General features: G+C 36.1%; 2 protein-coding genes across 2 annotated transcripts in view; both read left to right on the forward strand.

The window, feature by feature from the left end:
• Window positions 1–11,713, forward strand: part of LOC125265649 (zinc finger protein 184-like) — a 31,905-nt gene extending 20,192 nt beyond the window's left edge. The window contains exons 5-8 of the mRNA XM_048186040.1: window positions 3,924–4,016; window positions 8,253–8,498; window positions 8,576–8,849; window positions 11,697–11,713. Coding sequence (XP_048041997.1) covers window positions 3,924–4,016; window positions 8,253–8,498; window positions 8,576–8,849; window positions 11,697–11,713 — 630 coding nt within the window. The remainder of the gene's footprint in view (window positions 1–3,923; window positions 4,017–8,252; window positions 8,499–8,575; window positions 8,850–11,696) is intronic.
• A 10,866-nt stretch (window positions 11,714–22,579) lies between these two features.
• On the forward strand, window positions 22,580–25,191 carry LOC125265727 (protein krueppel-like). Its single transcript, XM_048186158.1, is given in 3 exon segments — window positions 22,580–22,627; window positions 24,854–25,115; window positions 25,118–25,191. Coding segments are annotated over 3 exon segments (384 nt in total).
• The last annotated feature ends 12 nt before the right edge of the window (window positions 25,192–25,203 follow it).

Genomic DNA, 25,203 nt, shown 5'->3' on the forward strand with positions numbered 1-25,203 from the left:
TGCCCACTAGCGCTGATGTAGTTTTCAGTGGCCTTAGTGGGCAACGTTCGGTGCTTTAAGGGACTATGCCGCCTGTGGAGAGAGATGGCTCGCAAGTGTCTCTTCCGCTCTTGGCATCGCCCCATACCCATGTTTCCTCATACCCGCAACATTGCTGTAAACGGAAGTCTGAGGGGTGTAAACACGGGACCATGACCTTGATACCTCGGTGTGGAGGTCGGGAAAAAACGTGTAGTATTATTACTGAACGAAGCACATTAAATGACCAAAACACTCCACATTCAAATCAGATCAAAGAAAATCAACTCATTCCCCCACCAAGTCCTGCATTAATCACAATGTTACTGAAAGACCCTTGTTCTCCAATTGCCTGCCGTTTGGGGACCATTTACTGTAGGTACAGATCAAAAAGACGAACTCTCACTTTGTTGACTAAGGAACAGATGGATCAACAAACTCCAAGATACAAAGCGTAAATTCCCACTGTTATCAGGAAATTCAGACTTGTGACACCTCGCAAGGTGAAAATCACAGCAGGTCATCGGGGGAATCTTCTCCAAGAAACATCCCAGCTTTGCATTTCAAAGACATTCCAAAGTTCCCTGGCTGACAGCATAGCTACTCTTTGTGTAACAAAGAGAATTTAGGAAATATTGCCAAAAGACATGAACTTATCACCAAAACAGCCTCTAACATTTCATATGTATCAAGTATGCTTTTATTTTGTTTATGAAACCTATGTAATTCTTTCTGTGTATTTTTAAACATTGATTACAGGTAAATTTGAAGGAAATTTACCTCAATTACAGAAAGTGTGCGCTGTTTGGTATGGTTGTGATGAATGAATGTTTGTCAATATTTTGGTGTAAAATTGATTTATGTAAGATGTATGACTTTTGAAAAAGCAAAAATAACTTCTTGAAGTTCTGACCAAAATTTGTTTGAGAACAAAGGGCTGTAAGGACAGAAGAACTGGGCGTTGGACCCACCCCAAAACAGGACCTGATTTGCTAAAACAATCGGAAAGGCGGAACCAACAAACAGTTCAAAACTCAATACCACGCATCGTAAAATGGCTTTTGCTTTCCGCTTTTGCCTTGCTTACACTTCGCTGAGTCAGCGGACCGAACATTCGTCCTGCCTGCAAGCTAAAACCCCTTCCAGAACTCAAACCCCTGCAAGAACCTTCGTTGAACTTCGCAGACGTGGACTCACCAAAAGTCCTTTGTTTCCAGCAACTCCTTGAGATGCAGAGAGACACCCACGCAGCAACGCGTAAACCCTGCAACTAATCGACGAAGACCCCATTTTCTGCAAAGCCAACTATTTCCCCACAGCATGTCGTCCTTCAGAACTCTTGACCGAGCAACACTGCTTCCTTCAACTTCGTCACGAAGGGAACACATGCTTAAAGGAGCAGCCCAAGCAAGTAAAACAAGGTCTCCTAATTTTGCTGAGCTAGTGCAATTTTATTAAGCAAATGAAACTATTGTTGAATTGCTAGTGTATTAATTCTCTCAGGTTACGGTCAGAGAAACTTGTTAAAAGCTAATCTATTGGGGAATCCATCAACCTCCAGACAATAATCTCACCATTTCCCTAAAACAGAATGAAAGTGTGTGTGTGTGTGTGTATGTGTGATTATATGTTTTTCGTTAGATTAGTTTGTGCGTAGATTTAGTTCAATAAAGTCATGTTTGATTTTTGATACTTACCAAATTGCTGCCTTAAACAAAGTTCAGGCTACCTTGCTTATAATCATAATCATAATTAATAATCATAATAACAAATATTATTACTGCTGATCACAGGATAATAATTTTTCCAGAATTGGTAAAATTACTGTAACCTCAATTTTTCGGTGGACGAATAATTGATAAAGTAGTAAGATATTGATTCTGAATCAGTTATGGTTAATCCAGTTCTTATTTAGTGTAATTTAATTACACTTTTCATTAACTATTTGGGTTGATTCCTACAAACGGTAAAGCCCGATGTGGAGGCTGAGCAGATCTAGACAGTAAGAAGTGTTCGTCTAGTTTGCTTTTAACATGCTACTCCTGCTTCTCGGCTGGCCAGTCGATGTTTAACTTAGCAACAGCACAAGAAAGCACCTCCATGAGCTCCTCGCTCGTGGGAGATTGAAGTGGTGGGTCTTCAGATTCTCCCGTTGCCACGCTGACAACATCCAGCTCCTCATTACTAGACGCCATCAACGTGACTGTATCTACCGGAGCAGAAGAAACCGCAATGCGTGCTTCCTGCCTCCAAATAGATACACTGGATGCAGCAGGTGAAGGCAGAGATAAGGCAGGGCCCGTCTCTAACCCCTCTGCTACATCCATCTGCGAACCCCAGGACATAAGGCGCCGCCCTGCCTCAGACCCGAGCCCTGAGGAACACGAGCCGAGCCCAGCGTTCTTAACGGTAGCTGCTCACAATGCACACAGGCAGCCCCCTCCCAAACAAACAACACACATTTCATGTGTATCCCCGCCCAGGATGAAACGCGGGCAGGGATGAACACACTTCCTGAACGGTTGTTTGCTCGCCATAACTCACAATATATCAAAGGGCCAGACAACAATAAATAGGACAGACAAGATCACACGTAGCGCTTGCTGAAGACACAGAAGCTGAATGAGAGTGTTTTCGAGCTGGCTTTATGGTTCCTGGTCAGTGACGTCACCCGCCTATGACGTTTCGTCTCCTGATTGGACAGATTTCATACGTACTTCATGACGACATCACGCAGAGGCGTTCCCATAGCGACTACACAGCCCGAGTTCCCTTGAAAGGGAAATATATATATATATATATATATATATATATATATATATATATATATATATATAAAATGTGAATTGAATTGAATATTGTATTTTATTGTATTGTAAAATGTTATTGTACCACCCGGGGGCAATTTCTTCAGTGGCATGATGGATTATTCACACCACATAAAAGAGAAATACACATCATTAACTGCACATTAAGATAAACAAATAAATTAAAGTGGGCCTCTTTCTTTTTGAATTAAGCAAATGGATAGTACATGGTACAACTGAAAATTAAATCTGTTTGTCTGAGCTAAAGGGACCGTATACAAAGATCCTGAGGGGAGGGTCTGAAATGAATATGTCGCTTTCTTCATCACCTGTGGCCTGTTGCACAAACCCCATTTCAGTTTCTACCCAGGTAAGTTCAAGATTAGTTTGAGCAAACTCTGTTTTTTCGGGCTCATGAAGGTGGATTGGTTTTTAGCGGAGTTCATTGCTATGGTAACTTACGCTACATGGCTAACCTGCTCCGGAGCAGGATTTATTCTAGGTTAGAGATCACAAACCCAAACTTGACCAATCAGCTGTGAGTAAAGTGACATGTGTCTGATGCAATAAAGCCACTCCCCCTGTATCTCCAAATTAAATCTGTTTATAGTGAAAACATTTTAGAGACAAAACTGCTCAACTTTTTGTGTTAATTATTTATTATATTTATATTAAATAAATTAAAATTATGAATAATTCATGACATATTCATATAATTAGGCTATAATTAATATAATTATTATAGTAATTGCAATTTTACACTTTGCTTTTAAATTAAAATAAATATAATACATGCATATTATATAAAGCTTTTAAACAGGTTAAGCTTACATGTATTCTTTTGAGCTCTTTTGTGAAAATATATTAATTATTCAGTATATTTGATTCACATGCATTGATATAGTCAGATATTTTCTTTCTCAAATTTTCACTACATCAGTGTTTATTTCTGCTTTGTAAATGTGTTTAATTTCATATTTTTTCATAACGATCTCTTAATCTTCGGAAGAGACATGAATTGCGCGACTCTCTCTCGAGAAGTGAATCAAACTGATGTTCTCCTTGTTCTGTGTGATTGGCTGTTCGTCACTCTTTCAGATGCACACGCTTTGCAAACTCTGGATTAAACCTGAGTTGACAGAGAAGGTTTATACTGAGCGTTGTGAAACATCTGATCCTGATCTAAACCAGGTTGGATTTATCTAGATTTGTCAACTCCAAACCTATTGTGAAACTCAGAGTTTGTTAAACTAGCTTCATGCAACAGACCACTGAATATAAAAAAAAATCTGGCAACCCAGGCAATTTCACACCCAATACTTTACTGCAGTCATTTCCAACCTTTGATAGTGAATTCTTCTGTTTGACCTTTAAAGAGTCAAACCAACAAATCAATCCTGCCTGATTTTAAGAATGACAAATAAAACCAACAACCAAGAATCTCTCTTGACTAGAGAGTTGTATACCATGAAAATTATCATTAATTGTAATTATTTATTGCACAGGGAACATATTGTTTTTAAAATCAATAAATTACTCTAAGCTGTTCCACTTCTGCTAATTTTCTGCAACCAGTTTTCTGTTGTTAAAGCCTATTCACACCAAGAAAGATATCTGCTCCCGTTCACCATCTCAGCGTCAGACAGCTGCCTTCTAAAAAACACAAAAAAATGCTTTTCTTATTTAGTATCTTTTTTAGTATTTTTGTCTTGTTTTCAGTCCAAATATAAAAAAACAAAATCTTAAATACAGATGCCAGTAAAATGACATAAGATATTTTTGTTTTTGTTTTCTGGAGAAAAAAAATCTAAATTAAGTGAGTTTTTGCCATAGTGATTGAAACCAAATGAAATACTACAAAATATATATTTTAATATATTATAGTGAGATGCTCAGCTGATGGTCTGAATGTTTGGTCCTACTTTATATTAAGTGGCCTTACATTTGCATCAACAAATAAGTTCAGTGTACTTATTGGGTTCATATTGAATTGCAAAACACATTTGCAGCTATTGAGGTGGATATGGGTAAAGTTAGGGAAAGCTTTAGTGGTATGGGTAGGTTTAAGGGTAGGGGTAAGGTGTAAAGGATGGGTCAACAGTGTAATTATAAATGTAATTACAGAAATTAATTACAGATGTAATTACATACAGGTGTTTTTAAAATATAAGTACAATGTAAAAACATGTATGTACACAATAAGTGCATTGTATCAAATTATTAATTTAAATGTAAGTACAAGGTAGTTAAGGCTACTTAATATAAAGTGGGACCGAATGTTTTATTGAATGAGTGTTGATAGTCTGAGAATCATCAATATTAACAGAGAAACTGCTGAAAACACTCTTTATTTCGTGTCAATAGTTCCTGTTTTCACCTCATTTATTATGCTGATGTCTTCAGATCTGCTGTAAATTGACACTTAAAGCTCATTTCATTGCTGTCAATGGACTTTATGCTTTCAACTTTTTCTTACCATTATTTATAATTGCAAGAAGTGACTTTACATTACTTGTATTATATTCTGTATTTCTTCATATCTGACTGTTGAATGAAGAAGCAGAATAATGTTAGGATTAGCAATAAATATAATTTACAAATTATCATCAGTTACTTTTAAATAAATAGTCAGACATGCATAAATGCTTACAAGTGTCATTTATTATTAAAACAAACTCAAACTGATATATGTTTGATTTTGGCAGATCAGCTCCTCCCATCACAGTCACATCATCAGTGATGCTCCTCCCACACTGGACTTCACAGTCAATGAAGCTCCTCCCACTGAAGTTACATAATCACTGAAGCTCCTCCCACTGCAATTCTCCAATAAATGCTGGAATATTCCCATCAGACAAGCATTAAAGCAAAGTTTATTAAAGAGGACAGTGAGAACATGAGTGATCCAGAACCCTGCAGAATGAAACACACTGAAGATACTGAAGAACAAAGAGGTTGGTGTTTATTCTTCATTCATTCATGATGCTGAACAACATTTATGTTAGAAAGATTCAAGAACTTCACATTTAGATAAACAGTTAAACTGAAATGAGTACAACTTTTTGTTTTCAGCAAATGGTCAGTAAAGAGAGTTTGAGAAACTTTCATATTAATTGTCAACATCAGGTCAGACTAAATATTAACCTGCAGGAGGAAGTTGGCACACTAATTTGTTCTTTGTTTACATTAGTTCAAAGTTAGTTTTAGTGTAAAAGATTTTAATTACCTCAAGCTTCAGTATAACTTCTGTTTTATTCTGAAAATCTTATAGTGACAGTAATGTCTTGAAAGTTATGAAAATGAAACACCAAGTGAGTCGATATTTTAATATGAATTATGAACCTCAGCTGCATCCAATGATAAAAAATTAGTCGTCATGAAACTAATAGACTAAACAATGTCATGTGGCTTTTAGTTCAAAAGCGTGTACATTTGGAGAAATATTTATATATTCTTATATGTTTATGTCAAATTTCTATAGAGATGAGTCATATTTATTACATTTTTACTCTTAAATGAGGCGATGTGAGCATTATGGGGCACTTTCATTCATACTGGAAGCCAGAGGGCACCCTCGAGCAGAAAGTCAGAGAGTGAGACTTTCATTAAACACTCGACATCCATTATAGTGAGTTAATTTGGAGCAAAAACATGGTTTTAATCTCACAAATTGTCGTGTTTTGATGGGTGCTAAGCTAACATGCTAGCTAGCCCTTATGCAGCTGTTTGAATAGTAAAGCTCATTTGAATGTTTGAAAGAAGGTGAAGTGAGAAGAAACAAAAAACAGTGTGAATAGAGAGTCATCAGTAATTACAATAATGACAAAAGAATTATAATTAGAGCCATAACCAAACCGGAGAGCTGTGAATGTGTGCAGGAGAGACTGAAACTGAATGGGGCAGTTTGCACCACAAAACAATAGAGACACTGAATAGATGCTTAGAGGATGATAATAAACATCAGTTAACATTTTAGATGTTTTCTCAAAATGATCTTCAGATTTGAAATAGAATATGGCTTTAGCTGCAGTGCATTTCTAGACTGAAACAAGGCCAATTTTATTTTCATAAAGCTGTTTCATAAAATACATTTCTAATAATATTTAAGCTATTTTTCTATTAGCGACTAATGATGTTTCACAAACACAAGAACGCATATTATGAATACCTTTTGTGCACAAAAAAAACGCTGGGCACTGAAAGTGTAAATTAACTCGCTGGCATTAGAGGCCTCACTGAGCCATTGGATTTCATCTAAAACATTTTAATTTATAATTCCAAAGATGAACGAGGGTTTTACGGTAATTAATGACAGAATTTTCATTTTTGGGTGAACTAACCCTTTAATAATGAAAAAGCTTTTGGTAAAATAAATATAAATCTAAAAATTGGTATTAAAATGATGGAACTATTGTATATTTTTTAAATGCTTATATTATGTTAGATTATTGTGCTGTTGCTCAAATATATTTCAAGATGGGATAAGTAGATTGGACATTGTTGATATTAGAAATCAACCCAAACAAACCCACCCCTCTCTTCATTGCTCCGCCTCCAAAACTGACACTCCAATGTTGCTCAGAGTCGGTCTTGAACCCCGGCCGATCACTGCTGGCAGGCGAGGCGAGAGCACTAACAATGACGCTAAACACCTCATTCTCTAGCAGTGGTCAGTGTGAAGTGGTTTACCTGCTCAACTCTGTCTGGCCACTGTTACACAGTAATGAGAGTGGATGTCTGTTTATCACAGCTGACGCACAACAAAATAATGATTTCATTTAATATTTTTTTACTCAGCGCTGGAAAGCTTTTATAATATAAATGCAGGATTCTAGTGATGTTCGTTTGAGCTGTTTTGTATTGTTTGTTTTTTTTCCTCAAATCTCCCTCTTACTCGTTCTCTCTTCTCGATGTTATAGCCACGCCTCCTAATGCTGATTGGTTACGCAATTGTTGTTGGTGTCGGTGGACTAACTTCCAAACTGTGATTTTCAAAATCTACTTATTCCATCTTGAAGTTCTCACTACAGAAACATGGGATTTGTCAATAATGTTTTCAAAATAATAATTGAATATCAATAATCCTCATTCATAGCAAGTTTCAGGGACATTACTTAACATTCATTAATTAAAAAGGCATCAAAGTGATGATAATATTTTATAGCAGTTGTCTAGTTTCTGATATTACGCCAGGGCTCACTTTTATGTATATATGTGTATTTCTCTCTGGATTATTTTGATGTACTGAAAATAAAACTAATTATTTTTCCTTCCATTTTAGATATGATTAAAGAGGAGGAGAAAAGTGAAGAACTGAGTGAAGAGGAGGAGAAACATCATGTCAAACCTGGAGAAAAACCTTTGAGTCGCTCAAAGACTAAAAAGACATTTTTAAAGAAAAGAAGAGCAAAGAAATCTGCAACCTGCACTCAGTGTGGAAAGAGTTTCATGTACAAATGTAATCTTGAGATTCACATGAGAGTTCATACAGGAGAAAGACCGTTCACATGCAATCAGTGTGGGAAGAGCTTCTCAACCAAAGGTATTCTTGAGGTTCACATGAGAGTTCATACAGGAGAGAGACCGTTCACATGTGATCAGTGTGGAAAGAGCTTCACAACCAAACAACATCTTGATGTTCACATGAATATTCACACTGGAGAGAGATCGTATGTATGCACAGACAATGTGGAAACAAATTTCCATACAAACAAAGTCTTGATGCTCACATGAGAGTTCATACAGGAGAGAAGCTGTTCACATGTGATCAATGTGGGAAAACATTTCTTGTGGCATCAAGCCTGAAGAGACACCTGAGAGTTCATACGAAGGAGAAACCACATTCATGTTCTGTGTGTGGAAAGAGTTTTTCACTGCTGCAAAGTTTAAAAGCACATCAGAAAATACACACTGGTGTGAGAGAGTACATGTGCTTTGAGTGTGAGAAGACTTTTATTACAGTGAGCGATTTAAAACTGCACCAGAGGATTCACACTGGAGAAAAACCTTACAAGTGTTCACACTGTGACAAGAGATTCAGTTATTTATCATCTCTGAAAGCACACGAGAGGATCCACACTAAAGAAAAACCTTACAAGTGTTCACACTGTGACAAGAGATTCAATCAGTCATCACATCTGAAAACACATGATAAGATCCACAGCAGAGAGAAGCTGTACACATAAGTTAGGGCTGGACAGGGGTGGATCTACCGGGGTGGCACGGGGTGGCAACTGCCACCCTAAGAAAAAGCTTTGCCACCCCGTCTGCCACCCCAAAATTATCAGAGAATAAAATATAAATGTTAGCAGTGTTTCAAGTACTACTGCTTTTCAGCAGCGGCGCTTCAATGTGATGACATAAAAAAGACAACGTATTGCAAAATAATGGCAAGAAAACACGTCTTTCAATAAGCTGCATGACGGTTGCACGCGCACGCAGCGCGCCCAGTGTAGTCAGCTTCATTAACAAATGACTTTTATGAACCGGTTCTTTGGGAGTCAAAAACACAGCGCAGCCAAGTTCAGTTATGAATTGTTTTCCATTTGTTCGTGAATCGGAAAATTACTGCTTCTCGGCTAACTCAGAAGTCCTCGAATTTTCTTAATTTTTTCCACTTTCATCATGGATAAAGGTATTTTTGTCATCCGACGAAACGGTAACATGAAATCAATAAGAAGATCCCGATCACAGAAACTAGTTAGGTAAGAATCTAAATGTATTTTAGCTTTTCTCGATTGCTAACACGTTATAAGTGATTCAGTTGGCCCAGTTTCCCAAACCTTTCGTTCAGTTCTCAAAACAAAGACTCATTTCTCAAAACGTTTAACAATGACTACATTAGATAGCAAAACTGATGACACACCAGTCAAAATCTGAGAGAGAGCTGAATGAATAATTTACAGGGGTTTTAAACTTACATAGTAGCTGCCAGTACTTTAAATGAGGGAAATTTCATTATGTACAGTAAACTGTAGCACGCTGTACACCCTCAAACTTGTGATTGTCAACTTTCTCTGTAGCCATTTGTTATACTGTATTTTTGCAGAACTGAGAGATGACTGTCTTGTGTCAGAAGACCAATACACTGCTATAGTACCTTATATACTGTAATAAAATTTGGCCAAATGTGCAGAGGATGCTGAATTTAGTTTTACTGTAATTGACAGCATACTGTATTGTGGTGCATACCAAGTTCATACTGTACATATCTACTTCCAGATCAATTTACAATAGTAAAATGAATCTGTATCTGTATCTGTAAATTTATTTTTGTATAGTGTAGTAGACAGTGAGCTGCAAAATAATTCCTGAATCCCAGTAAGCGGTATTTTTGTTACAGTGTTACATGAATTGATCTCACTAGTGTTCACTGGGCAGTGCAGTAGTCTGTGTATTTGTTAAGTTTTGTGTGTCATCTGAGGCCAAAGTTTGATTTTGTCAGACAAGAATAAGTTTTTGACTAAAACATTTTATTTTGACCTGGAAGTTTGAGGTTTGTACAAGTTGGTGCATAGTTCTGAGATTTTGTTTACAGTTGTAAGAAAATGTTGAACTGTTTCATTTTAAATAGATTAAAAGTTTGAAAGACAAATTTATGCTGGCTTGTCATAAAGCCAACTTAAAGTCTTGTTTAAAAAACATAAATAGTTTGGTCAGTTAGGCCAGAATATAGATGTTCTGGGTGATTGCTAAAGTGTTGCAAGGTGGTTGCTAGGAGATTCTGGGTGGTTGCTAGGCTCTTGCTGCAATTGCTGGGGTGTTGCTAGAGTATGTAGTTGATAGGCTGTTCTGGGTGAACACACACAGACATGCCCACCTCTGTTAAGAACAGAAACTCAAAAATTGTTTGCAAAAAAAATAAAACTGCTCATCTCCTTTAGTGATACAAGCTCAGACTCATTTTAAATCTGTTGATGTTTTTCATATAGTGCCTTTACTTGGTGCCATGATGGATATTGAAATCTTGTTATTTATTTTGGTAATGCAATGTTTGTGAACACAATTGTGTATGTCAGGCCATAAATCTCTAAAAACTATGCATGAGCGCTTGCTTTGGTGTTGCCACCCCTCATAGACCTCATGCCACCCCTTTGCCACCCTATAAAAAAATTTCTAGATCCGTCCCTGGGGCTGGACGATTATGACCTAAAATCAAAACCTCAATTAATTGAATATTTTACCTCGATTACAAGTTTTGTTTTTTTGCCCTCAGTTCACTTTCAAGGTTTGTACTGTAAATATGCTTGACTAATAAAGGTGGGATATTGTTTCCTATTGAAAGAGTGATCCTACATAACAGCTCACTTTCAGCAGTTATTTTATCTTTGTTTAGTAACATTTCTTACACATTCACAAAACATCTTAAAGCTAAAAGTAGCTCCTAACTTGCCGATTTAAGAGAACATTACATTTCTCCAGTCTTTGTACTGTATTTTTGCTTTAATTGTTTATGTTATTTTCGGGAGCTACTGGGACAGTGATAAAGGTAAATAGCCTACATCATGTCTGAGTCTGTAAACGGCCGTTAACAAGAGGCCCGAGACGCTGAAGACGGACGCGAAAAGGAGAAAATTATGTAGCAGGCAGAGCAGCTCACTGTTCACGATGCTCGAAATATAGGAAGAAAATGAAGACTTCAGATGCAAAAGTGCCATCTGAAATTCTCTTCGAAAATGAGCATTTTTATCAAGCTTGTATGTTTATGTTCAGTTATTAATTGTCATTAAAGTGAAATTACTGAACCTAAACATACGAGCTATAAACATACGAGAATATTAGATGCGTCATGAATTCCGTAGCTCCCTCCTCTGGCAATCGGAGGGAACCTTCACCTGAGTATTGACATTCTTTCACTACATTTCCCATCAGCCTTCATCCCGGACTAATCACCTGCCAGGTGTAGCTCATTTACTGGACTATTTAAGGATTCACGTTGCCCACTGTCAATAGTGAGGTCTTGTATTGCCATGCACTCTAAAAAAATGCTGGGTTAAAACGACCCAAGTTGGGTAAAATATGGACAAACCCAGCAGGTTGGGTTAAAGGACACATATTATGCCCTCTTTCACAAGATGTAATATAAGTCTCTGGTCTGGTCAAGTTTCAGCTTAAAATACCCCACAAATTTGCCCCTATTTGAGGGTGAGTAAAAACATGCCTTTTACTATAATATATTGCTGGATAAAAAAATAAATCCAACATTGGTTTAAAAAAAATGGCTGGGTGAAAACAACCCAATACCTGGTTTTGTCCATATTTAACCCAGCATTTTTTAGAGTGTGGTGTACAATTCTGAGCGTTATTATTCTGTCTGTCTGATTACCCGTTGCTGAACCTGTTGTTTATCGTCTACGAACCTCTGCTGCCTATCCCTGACCTGTGCTTTGTATTCTGTTCTGCGAGTGTTTGCTGCCAGCCCCCGACTAGTGCCTGTTCTGACTACGATTCTGCCTGCCCTGTGTTATAGCTGTCTGCTCCTGATTTACCCTGCCTGTACGACTACCCTTCTGTTCTATAAAGCATGCAAATGGATCCCAGCCTATGTGACGATTCATTACAAGATGGCACTTAGAGGCTTTTGCATCTGAGGTCTTCAAATATAAATATTAGTGGTGGGCCGTTATCGGCGTTAACGTGCTGCGTTAACTTGAGACTCTTATCGGGCGATAAAAAAAATATCAGCGTTAATCTATTCTCAAAGTTGGGTTGGGAGCTGGGTCTACACTACGCAAGCTATGATGACTTTCACCTTGATATTTTAGCGCGGATGTATACCTAGCCGAACTGACCCTTCGCAAAGACCCGCCCCCCCTTAGTTACTGTTGCTTTGTCCGACAAGCCCTGGCGCTGTCACTCCATACACAGTGATAATGCATCACGGAGCAAAGAGGACACTGACAACACGTCGACAGACAAGACAGAGCAGGTTACTTATGATATTAAACAAAGTCCCAGCTTTAAAACTGTAGTTTTTTAAGAAATTCAAACAATAAAACCGTTTTGTTGCTCTTTAATGTGTCGTGACCATGGTCGTGACAGATTGCTGTAGGGCCTCAGCTCAAGAGATCAACCGATTATCTCTTACTACTAGTTTATTTGATGCTATAAATGAACATGAATGAACATGAGAATGAATGTTGTTTCAAACGCGGAAAGATGTCAATATACACAATTTTTCAAGTTTAACTCCACCGAGGTTAATCTTCTAACGCCTGACTGCTTTGTCGGACAAAATGGCAGATTACTTTTAGTCATTATTTGGGTAGCATACATATTCTGAATGTTTTCGGCAGAATTTAAATGAACCATTTTAATCTAGATTAATTCCAAGATTACAGTGAGATTCTAGATTAAAAAAATTAATCTATGCAATAAATATTGAATTGGGGGTGAGGGGTTATGAATTAATCTCTAATAGGAATTATTGTCTTCAGAAACATTTCGATTATTATTATGTGTGTGTGTGGTGGTATATAATTTTACAAAGATAGTCAGACCGTTCTGTTTTTGCTTTAAATCTTGAAATTAAATCTTTAGATTAGAATTCAAATGAAAAACAACTGCAAAGTGTGTAGTGTATCTAAAGTTAAATTTGAGTAAGTTTACTGCACATGACGTCACAGCATGTTTTTGCGTTGTTTATGATTGCTCAAATCGTTAAAATCGAGAACCTAGAAGGTGTTTTATATCGTTTACATAACTTAAACCGTTTTTTTTATAACTGATTTCATTTTTTTACTTTAAAAGTTGTCGCCTTTTATAGCGTTTTGCATCTAAATAAATATGGATACCTGCTTATTTGTTTTTGACTTGATTAAATATTCATATTCTTTATGCTATCGTTTGGAGGGAGGAGAAGATATTTTATCCTATTGAATGATAATTTGGTGTTTTCACTTCAGTTTTGTAGAATTCCATTCACAATGTTGATCTGGTTACCATGAAAACAGGCACATGCTGCTGCTTCAGCCATCATATGGTAGAAAATGTACAAATAAAATGTTGAACAAGCTGACAGAAGTCGATGCATTTATTTGTTGGAATGTTGTCTTTGTAAATATCTATGGCCACGAAGGAGAATCGGAGGGTCACGATCAGGGGACAGATGCTATATTTTTTTATTTATTTCAACAAATGACAACCAAAATTAAACCCACAAAAGCTCGTGAGCAGTTTTAAGTGGCTGTGTGCAAGTTAAAATCATTCACAAGCCGAGTGAGTCATACTCGCAAACATAACGTTAATTATTACACAAAAACCAAATACAAAACTCAGCTAAGTATGTGATTATTTTGAGTGAAAGGCAGTGTGTTTATTTAGTGACATTATTACATTTGCTAGTCGTCTTCCCTCACCTCCTCAACCAAGGCTATAATTGTATCTATTACACCGTCCAGTCTTTTTCCCCGATTGATATTGTGAGTTCCTATTACAATTCTCGATTCAGCATAAATGACCAACAATGTTGACATTCTTCACAATCATGACAGAAAATTAAAATACTGCCATAACTTCAGCAGAAAGGCAGTGCGATATAAACAAATCAATCTAGAACTGAACACGGTGTGACGGCAGCTTCACATTCTCTATATCTTTCTTCTCGATGGCAATCAAGTCTTTCAATTCAGTAAAAAAGTCGCTCCTCTTCATAACAAAAGAATCACGTCCAACATATGATATGATTTTCCATTTAAACCTTTCTAAACCAGCACAGAAAGGACTTTTCTCCATCTCTTCCATTATAATTTTCACTGCTTGCCCTCCACCTGAATTTCGTGCATCACCAGAACCACGTGATTGCAAACAACCTCTTCATCCTTGGAATTCATTTTATTACTTGTGCTTAATTATTTCAGAAAGTGTTCAAATGTATGACTAATGCATTAAAAGCCATTTTTTAATATATGCAGTGCAGTCTACATTTTGAAAATACGTGTAAATCTAATAAGTTTACTCTGGCAGAATCATGTTACAATCACACACACAAATCTATATTAAACAACACACCAGCAGCACAAGTAACACATATGTTGAGGGGTTGAACCATAGACTGTAAAAAAAGATGGACGACGCAACGCCGCTTCCTTCCATTGTAATGAACCGAGGGTAAAACGGACGATGATGGGCGTTGACATATTGGAACCTGGGCATGCGCAGAAAGAATCGTCAGTGGAGCCCGGAGGCGGAGTCGCGGTATCAAACGTCCGCCCAGACGTCTGCGTCATCAAGATCAGATCACCTATTTGTTTTATCTATTGTTTATTATATTTTTCTTTTCCTCCTCCCTTTTTCATTTGGCTTAAACGATGGCTTAATTACATCTGGCAATAAGGAATTTACATCTATTTGAATGTTTATTAATGCACATTGTTCATTTTTAAACTAAATTACTAATAACTAGGTCAAAACAACATATCGTAATTGATGTATTTTAAATATATAAATTATACACAAATTAAAATTATACTTGTAAAATAATATTCTGTTTCTAGAGCAATAATATTTTTGAAACCTTGGTCAAGTTGATCTAACTTTACAGCAGATTGATTGCTGTAGACAGTGCTCTTTAATTAACTAGAGTAGGATTAGTTTTGTCCTGATAGTTATTATTTTATACCGATAAAAATAATTAGTAACTGTCAGATAATGATCACCTGCTTTTTCCGTCATGGCTAACATTAGCCGTGTTATCTTGGCTAATAACATTTAATAATTAGCTTATAAAGCCCACATTTAATGTGACTGAAAAAAAACTCAGTGATCCGTCAGATCTTAGGTCGGTTAGGACAGTTTAATGCTGAACAGCTCCTTTTGTCAGTGAGAAATAACACAGAAATCGAAAAATAATAGTTATTTATTTATCTTCAATCTCCCCCCGAAGCTCCAACAGTTCTCAGAGAAGCTGTCAATCAACTGTAAATCATGATGACACGCCCCGTTTCTATAGCACCAAATTGCTAGCAAAAATCAAACTGATCACAAAAACGAACTATTGAATATATATTAATACTACCTTAAATGACCAAAACCATCTTTTGGAAAATTTTATTGTAAGTGTAATTCATTTTTTGTTATTTTGACAAGTGCCATTCGTTTGCATTGAGAGGGCGGGTTTATGACTTGTACTGCATCCAGCCACCAGGGGGTGATCAAAAAGCCTGCGGCTTCACTTTTCAGGACGGATGAGACACCCCCGGTTTGAACGTCTCTTCAACTTGGTCAGATTTTGTTGCTCTCTGCCTTCAGCCAATCAGAGCTGCTGACGTCACGGCACTCGTCTGAATCCCCCTCGCTCAGGTGAAGTATAATGTCGCAATGTATAATTTATTTAATAAAACACTGAAAGCTCAATTCATCGCTCATTCTTGGGAATTCTGACCAGTTCAATCAAGTGGCATCGCAGCCTGACCTTGATGGTGACAACAAACCGCTAATGAGTTGTTCACACCAGACACGACATGCGTGAATAAATCACGCTATTCGCGTGTAGGACGCTTGAACATTTTGAGTTTACTCGCTTCATTCGCGCGTGAAATTCACTTCACAACAGACACAAATTCGTGTCATGAGAGACTCTTTCACACACTTCCTCTGAATAAATACACAACTCGTCAGCGGGAAAGTAGTTGTAAAATACGGCCAATAAACTCAATTTGCCTGCTTTTTTGCATGTAGTCTCAATATTGCCTACAGCTCGAGCAAAGACCGTTTTTACTATTTAACAGATTGTCCGACCTCCTCACCAGTGTTGGGCACATTACTTTAATTAAGTAATTAGTTATAGTTACTAGTTACTTCTCACAAATAGTAACAGAGTTAGTAACTGAGTTACATCATTATAAAAGTAACTATTTACCAGGGAAAGTAACTATTGCATAAAAAATAAATAAAAAAAATGTCAAATAACTTGAATGCCCCCAATATTAAATACAAATGCAATATTAAATTTGTGCCAAATTTACTAAAATCTTTTTTTTTTTTACTAAATTTTTTTTTTACTAATATTTCAACTAAAATATCAGTTTAAGTCTCGATTAAAGACGCATCTCTTTAGCCAAGCATTCTCATAATAATATCAGATCAATTGCTCGTGGCTATATTTACTTAATGTTATGAACAGCAGCTACAATTATTCTCCATTCGCCTTTCTGATTTATCTCGGGATGCCCGTGACTAGAGAGTACATCAGCTTCAGTTTGGATCCAACCTCTTAAGAAGACCTCAGATGACCAACACCTGTGAAGAGACGGCGCCAACTCCTGAGAGGACTTCAGAAGATGCAACATCTGGATCAACATGCACATTGCCCAATTTCTATATCCTAATTATTGTTAATATGCAATTAATTTTCCAGGAGCTTATTGTTTGTACCTTCAATTAAATTGCTAACAGTGTTTGTAAAGTAATTGCCTAAATTATTACATTATTAGCTAACTGCATTCTTTAAATTGTAATGTTGACATGCATTCTCTGTAAAGCTGCTTTGAAACGATATGTATTGTGAAAAGAACTATACATATAAATGTGAATTGAATTGAATATTGTATTTTATTGTATTGTAAAACTTTATTGTACCACTCAAGGGCAATTTCTTCAGTGGCATGATGGATTATTCACACCACATAAAAGAGAAATACACATCATTAACTGCACATTAAGATAAACAAAATAAAATAAAATAAAATAAAAACTACCTCTTCCTTTTTGAATTAAGAAAATGGATAGCACATGGTACAACTGAAAATTTAAATCTGTTTGTCTTAGCTAAAGGGACCGTATACAAAGATCCTGAGGGGAGGGTCTGAAATGAATATGTCACTTTCTTCATCACCTGTGGCCTGTTGCACAAACCCCATTTCAGTTTCTACCCAGGTAAGTTCGAGATTAGTTAGAGCAAACTCTGGTTTTTCAGGCTTATGAAGGTGGATTGGGTTTTAGCGGAGTTGCTATGGTAACTTACGCTACACGGCTAACCTGCTCCGGAGCAGGATTTATTCTAGGTTAGAGATCACAAACCCAAACTCGACCAATCAGCTGTGAGTAAAGTGACATGTGTCTGATGCAATAAAGCCACTCCCCCTGTATCTCCAAATTAAATCTGTTTATAGTGAAAACATTTTAGAGACAAAATTGCTCAACCTTTCCTGTTAACTATTCATTATATTTATATTAAATAAATCAAATTATGAATAATTCATGACATATTCATATAATTAGGCCTATTATAGTAAATTGACAATATTACACTTTGTTTTGAAATTGAAATTATATGTTATGTTATTATATGTTATTATATGTTGAATAATGAAGCAGAATAACACCAATAAATATAATTTACGAATTATCATCAGTTACTTTACAATAAACAGACAGACATGCATAAATATGGGGGACCAAATTACTCGAAATGAAATAATTAAATAAATAATGAATTCAATAAAACATCAATTTAATGCAACAGTTTATTCTGAAATAGCCTAATTAAATAATTAATTTAATTATTAATTAAATTATAAATACAATTATCTATTTTGTAAAATTCCATAAAAACAACATTTATTGTTTAATATATTTCACAATATCCTCTTTCACACACTATTATTGTGTTCAAATATATATTTTTTCATAATTAAATGTGCTTTTTCAAAAAGCTGTTTTTCATAATAATATGCTGCATTTTTTACGAATGACGCCTATTTGACGAATCATGCATTTCCAAAGCACTATTTTCCCAAAGATTCTTTTCATAATAATAGAGGACATTTCACAAATGCCAATCAACAGGCAGTGGGCGGTGCTTGGCGCTAATTGGCTAATCCTTTTGGATGAATTACTTAGGTCTGGCGTGGTGAACTGAACGTTCGATATGCACAAAGAATATACATTAAGTTTTAAGCTCTTTGATATGCATCGGCATTCGGCACTATGCAGGCCAATCGGTGTATGACTGTCATACTATGACATCAACATACCGCAAAAGCGATTCAAAAGCATAACGAGTCACATGCTCTCCAAACGCATTCTGCTATCGGCCTGTACAGCGCTGATGCATCTGGAACAAGCCTTGGGAATGAATATGGCTGAAGGACTTTATCAAGTTAAAAACGCAGTGTTTTCATTTGCAGATGAAGTAGAAGGGAATGTTTTGTTTGGTGATGCTCTGGTATCTGGATCAGACGACATAAGGGATCTGCTAATGGAAATAAGTGCATTAAATAAATCTAGAAATTGATGATTAGCCTACATATGGAACACTTTACCAGAACTTAACGCAGAGTTCTTGTAAATGAGTAAGTTAGTAATGTGACAGGTACAATTTGCAGGTAGGACATATGATGTCCCCACCACATTGCCAGGGTCGATATTGTCCCTACCACTTTTTTTTTTTTTTTTAAATCTCACTGTACGTATATATACCTAATGCAAATGAAACCTATCCAATTGACATTAATTTGTGTTAAAAAGAGGCAATCTTGTGCAGGGATGTGTTGATTTTGATATGCTGAGTGTTCGTTGCTGCTGTTTTCAGTGGCGGAACGTTCTATTTTGGTTCGTGCAGTCTTCAACAGACGAGCGCGTGCGTCAATCTATCGCTAATGCCGCTGCGCAGGGTCTATTCTTTCCGGTGTAATCACAAAACAAAATGCACACAAACGTGTCCCCGCTCTTGATACACATCATTGCTGATCATTTAATTTTAATGAGGAGAAAAAACGTGATGACAGTGAAACATGACGTTCCGTGACTAAAGGTGCGTTCACGCAGCCCCGTAATTCTTGTAGTTGCGAGATTCTAGCCTGTAAAAAACGTTCATGTCCCCCGTAGAGCTCGTAATTACAGCTTGTAAGTTGGGAGTTTTCTGAAAGCTCCTACATGCACCACGTGGCCGCCGTACCACCTGACCGCTGTACAGGGACGTGGGAAATATTGTGAGAGGGGGGCGGGATTGTTAAATTAAAAAAAAAAAAACGTTATCCAATCACTGCTTAACCTAATAAAAAATATTGACTAATATAGCATACTTTTATATTATCTGTGCGTATACATAATATAGATTTTAATAGCTTGATGCTCTTTAAATATTTTGTTGCATTGTTAAAAGTTTCGGTGCATAGGACAGACCTATCCGCGATCGCTCTCCATGGTTCTGACCAAAGAAGAGCGCTTTGGAATCTCCGTTACGCATGAAACGTATCATACCTGGGCTGCGTTTCCCGATAACATTGTCTCTTAGCGCGCTACGAAGACTCTTAAGGTATAACTTAACTAAAGATATACTACCACTAAAGGTATATCATTGCTAGGCGTCTTCAGGGCTATCATCCACTCGCCTTTATAACGATCAAGTTAGTTGAGCTGTATGCGCGATTTAATTTTATGACACACAATTTTGAAATGTAGGCTTAAATCAAACACATTTTAATTCAGATTCTGTATAAACGGAAAACAAAAACAACGAAAAAAAACAGCTGGCTGACCCCTAGAAGGGTGGGGAAAAGGGGTCAGCCAGCTGTTTTTTTCGTTGTTTTTTGTTTTCCGTTTATATATATATATATACACTTCAGTGGATTATCCCGCTTATACCTTGGTTATTTGCCAAGTTAAAAACAAGTTAAAGCTGTAACTGATGTTTACAGTGTAATTTTTAACAGACGGGTAAAAATGACGGTTATTTTCTTAAGTTACGGCTCGTTAGTTCTAGCACTCCGCTTTAAAGTAGAGCCATCGGATTGCTTTTATTTTAACGAATTATCACATTTATTTAAATTCATTATTAAAAGAATGAGTCAGAGAACTGAATGAGAAAGATCAGAGAGAGAGCGAGAGAGAGAGAGATGCGTGCGCGATAGGCTACCTGTGTGCGTCTCTTCTTTAACAGTCTAAATCCCCTCGTTGCTTAAGCATATAACTTAGATAACATAGGCTAACTTAATGATTCTTTAATGAATTTATTAAAATTATTTATGAATGACAGACAACACTGACAGTGACAAGGCAATCTTTATTTTAACTAATCATATAATTTATTTACATTACTAATTATGTAGAGTGTGAAATAAAACCGGCGTCTCCGTTTACTATAAATATAAAGACACATTACATTTATTGAAATGCATTAAATTAAATGAAAACAATAATAATAATAAAAAAGAAATCACGGTTTATACCTGCTCTGAGACACATCAAACTTGCAGCACGTCCAGCGGTAGACTGAACAGAGGCATAAAACTCCCGCAATGTCTCATGTAAAAGAGAAGCAGAGTAGGTCTCCACATCACAATTGTTCTGTCTTTGGCGCAAAAAGTCACTGAAAGAGTTAACTGCCCAAGTTGTCTTTTTCGTATTGACCTCATCTTTTTCGTCTTCGGTCTTGCTCTGCCGGTGTTAATTCTTTGTGCTGCTTTTTGTCATTCAACGTCTTCTCCAAGTCTTCTATTTCATCTTGTGCCTGGACCCATTTCTTAAAATTGCCATATTCACCACCATGCAAATGAAACGATATGCAAAAATCATCCGTTTAGCCTACCTAAATAAACGCTTTCATATATGCCTCTCACTCAGATTGCAAGCGTAACTGTGTTACTATGGTTACCAATGTTTATAGTGGCGGATTAATTTCGATCTGTAATCAAACAGACTGGAACTACCTGTGCATTAAACGGTTTTACTGCACACCTTCCAGCCAATCAGAATCGAGTATTTAAACAGACCAAGGTATATATATATGTATATATATATATATATATATATATATATATATATATATATATATATATACCCCCCGCCCCCCGTTCCAACGTCTATGCCGCTGTAGATCTATGCAGTAGATTTATTTAGGCGTTGATAGTGGTGCCATGGAAACACATAATTCCCAGTCCAAGGACCAAAAGGACGTAAACAGCTCCGAATATAACGTCACGTGTTGTCATTTCAACATTCCGGTAAATATGAGGTGTCGTGAACGCAGCATAATGTCACCAACATGTCATCAACCACTCGAAGATCGATTTGTCCTGTCTGTCCGCTCTCCATCTTTAAACCAATTAGCGCCAAGCACAGCCCACTGCCAGTTGATTGGCATTTGTGAAATGCCCTCTATTATTATGAAAAGAATCTTTGGGAAAATCGTGCTTTGGAAATGCATGATTCGTCAAATAGTTGTCATTCGTAACAAATGCAGCATATTATTATGAAAAACAGCTTTTTGAAAAAGCACATTTAATTATGAAAAAATATATATTTGAACAAAATAACAGTGTGAAAGAGGATATTGTGAAATATATTAAGCGATAAATGTTGTGTTTTTATGGAATTTTACAAAATAGATACATTTATTTATTGATTTATTTAATAATTGAATTATTAATTAAATACATTAATTATTTCAGAATAAACTGTTCCATTAAATTGTTGTTTTATTGAATTCATTATTTATTTAATTATTTCATTTTGAGTGATTTGGTTCTCCATACATAAATGCTTACAAGTGTCATTTATTATAAAACAAACTCAAACTGATATATGTTTGGCAGATCAGCTCCTCCCATCACAATCACATCATCAGTGATGCTCCTCCCACACTGGACTTCACAGTCAATGAAGCTCCTCCCACTGCAAGCATGTCATCAGCGAAGCCCCTCCCACTGCAATTCTCCAATAAATGCTGGAATATTCCCATCAGATGAGCATCAGAGCATCAGGAAGAGCTGAAATCTGCAAAGACTGAGTTTATTAAAGAGGACAGTGAGAACATGAGTGATCCAGAACCCTGCAGAATGAAACACACTGAAGATACTGAAGAACAAAGAGGTTGGTGTTTATTCTTCATTCATTCATGATGCTGAACAACATTCATGTTAGAAAGATTCAAACACTTCTGCACATTTAGATAAACAGTCAAACTGAAATGAGTACAAATGTTTGTTTTCAACAAATGGTCAGTAAAGGGAGGTTTGAGAAACTTTCATATTAATTGTCAACATCAGGTCAAACTAAATATTAACCAGCAGGAGGAAGTTGGCGCACTAATTTGTCCTTTGTTTACATTAGTTCAAAGTTAGTTTTAGTGTAAAATATTGTAATTACCTAAACTACATCATTAAAAAGGTCTAAACTTGAAGTTTCAGTATTTAATTCCTGTTTTAGTCTGAAAATCTTATAGTGACAGTAATATCTTGAAAGTTATGAAAATGAAACACCAAGTGAGTCGATATTTTAATATGAATTATGAACCTCAGCTGCACTGAGAAAAATACTGACGGTATAAAATATACTGACGGTATAAAATACTCAATAGTGTACATTTGGAGAAATATTTATATATTCTCATATGTTTTGTCAGTTTTCTATATAGAGAAGTAATATTTATTCAATTTTTATCCTCAAATGTTGCGATGTGAGCATTATGGAGCACTTTCATACTGGAAGCCAGAGGGCAGAAAGAGACTTTCATTAATTAAATGACAGAAACATAGCCTGTATCACTGTGCAGAATACTATAAAAAATGTATTTTCTGTCTCATTTATTATTCTGAAGTAACTCTATTATTCTGAAGCCACATCAGATCACAGAAGGTTGTTTAAAACACTCGACTTGCGTTACAGTGAGTTAAAGCAGAACTAAGTAACTTTTTTAATCTCATAAACTGTCGTGTTTTGATGGTGTGCTAAGCTAACATGCTAGCTAGTCCTTATGTAGCTGTTTGAATAGTAAAGCTCATTTGAATGTTTGAAAGAAGGTGAAGTGAGAAGAAACAAAAAAAAAACAGTGTGAACAGAGAGTCATCAGTAATTTCAATAATGACAAAAGAATTATAATTAGAGCCATAACCAAACCGGAGAGCTGTGAATGTGTGCAGGAGAGACTGAAACTGAATGGGGCAGTTTGCACCACAAAACAATAGAGACACTGAATAGATGCTTAGAGGATGATAATAAACATCAGTTAACATTTTAGATGTTTTCTCAAAATTATCTTCAGATTTGAAATAGAATATGGCTTTAGCTGCAGTGCATTTCTAGACTGAAACAAGGCTAATTATATTTTCATGAAGATGTTTCATAAAATACATTTCTAATAATATTTAAGCTAATAATATTCTAATAAAATAATATTTTAGTGACTGATGATGTTTCACAAACACAAGAACGCATATTAAGAATACCTTTTGTGCACCAAAAAAAAAAAAAACACTGGGCTCTGAAAATGTAAATTAACTCGCTGGCATTAGAGGCCTCACTGAGCCATCAGATTTCATCAAAAACATTTTAATTTATAATCCAAAGATGAACGAGGGTCTTACGGTTAATTAATGACAGAATTTTCATTTTTGGGTGAACTAAGCCAGGGCTCCAGACTGCGCCTGAAACTGTCACATTGGTGACTAAAAATGTAAATTTGCGAGTGATATTATTGCATACAAATTCGCACTTTATGACTGTGAATTTGCAGTTATTTGCATGTTCTGTGACCAGTAGCCTATCACATAATTTGCTGCGTTGACGTAATTAAATGAATGAGATTAAATGAGATAACTTCCAAACTGTGATTTTCAAAATCTACTTACTCCACCTTGAAGTTCTCACTACAGAAACATGAGATTTGTCTATAATGTTTTTAAAATAATAATTGAAGATCAATGATCCTCATTCATAGAAAGTTTCAGGGACATTACTTAACATTCATTAATTTATAAAAAGACATCAAAGTGACGATAATATTTTGTAGCAGTTGTCTAGTTTCTGCTATTACATCAGGGCTCACTTTTATGTATATTTCTCTCTTTGGATTATTTTGATGTACTGAAAAAAAAAAAAAAAAAATATATATATATATATATATATATATATATATTTTTTTTTTTTTTTTTTCCATTTTAGATATGATTAAAGAGGAGGAGGAGAGTGAAGAATTGAGTGAAGTGGGGGAGAAACATCATGTCAAACCTGGAGAAAAACCTTTGAGTCGTTCAAAGACTAAAAAGACGTTTTTAAAGAAAAGAAGAGCCAAGAAATCTGCAACCTGCACTCAGTGTGGAAAGAGTTTCACAGCTAAATATCTTGAGCGTCACATGAGAGTTCATACTGGAGAGAAACCGTTCACATGTGATCAGTGTGGAAAGAGTTTCACAACCAATTCTAGTCTAGAGATTCACATGAGGATCCACACTGGAGAGAAACCGTTCACATGTGATCAATGTGGGAAAACATTTAATAGGGCATCAAACCTGAAGAGACACCTGAGAGTTCATACAAAGGTGAAGCCACATTCATGTTCTGTGTGTGGAAAGAGTTTTTCACAGCTGGCAAATTTAAAAGCACATCAGAAAATACACACTGGTGTAATAGAGTTCATGTGCTTTGAGTGTGAGAACAC

Source organism: Megalobrama amblycephala, linkage group LG1 (assembly GCF_018812025.1).
Source record: "Megalobrama amblycephala isolate DHTTF-2021 linkage group LG1, ASM1881202v1, whole genome shotgun sequence".
In the NCBI taxonomy this organism is placed as follows: Eukaryota; Metazoa; Chordata; class Actinopteri; order Cypriniformes; family Xenocyprididae; genus Megalobrama; species Megalobrama amblycephala.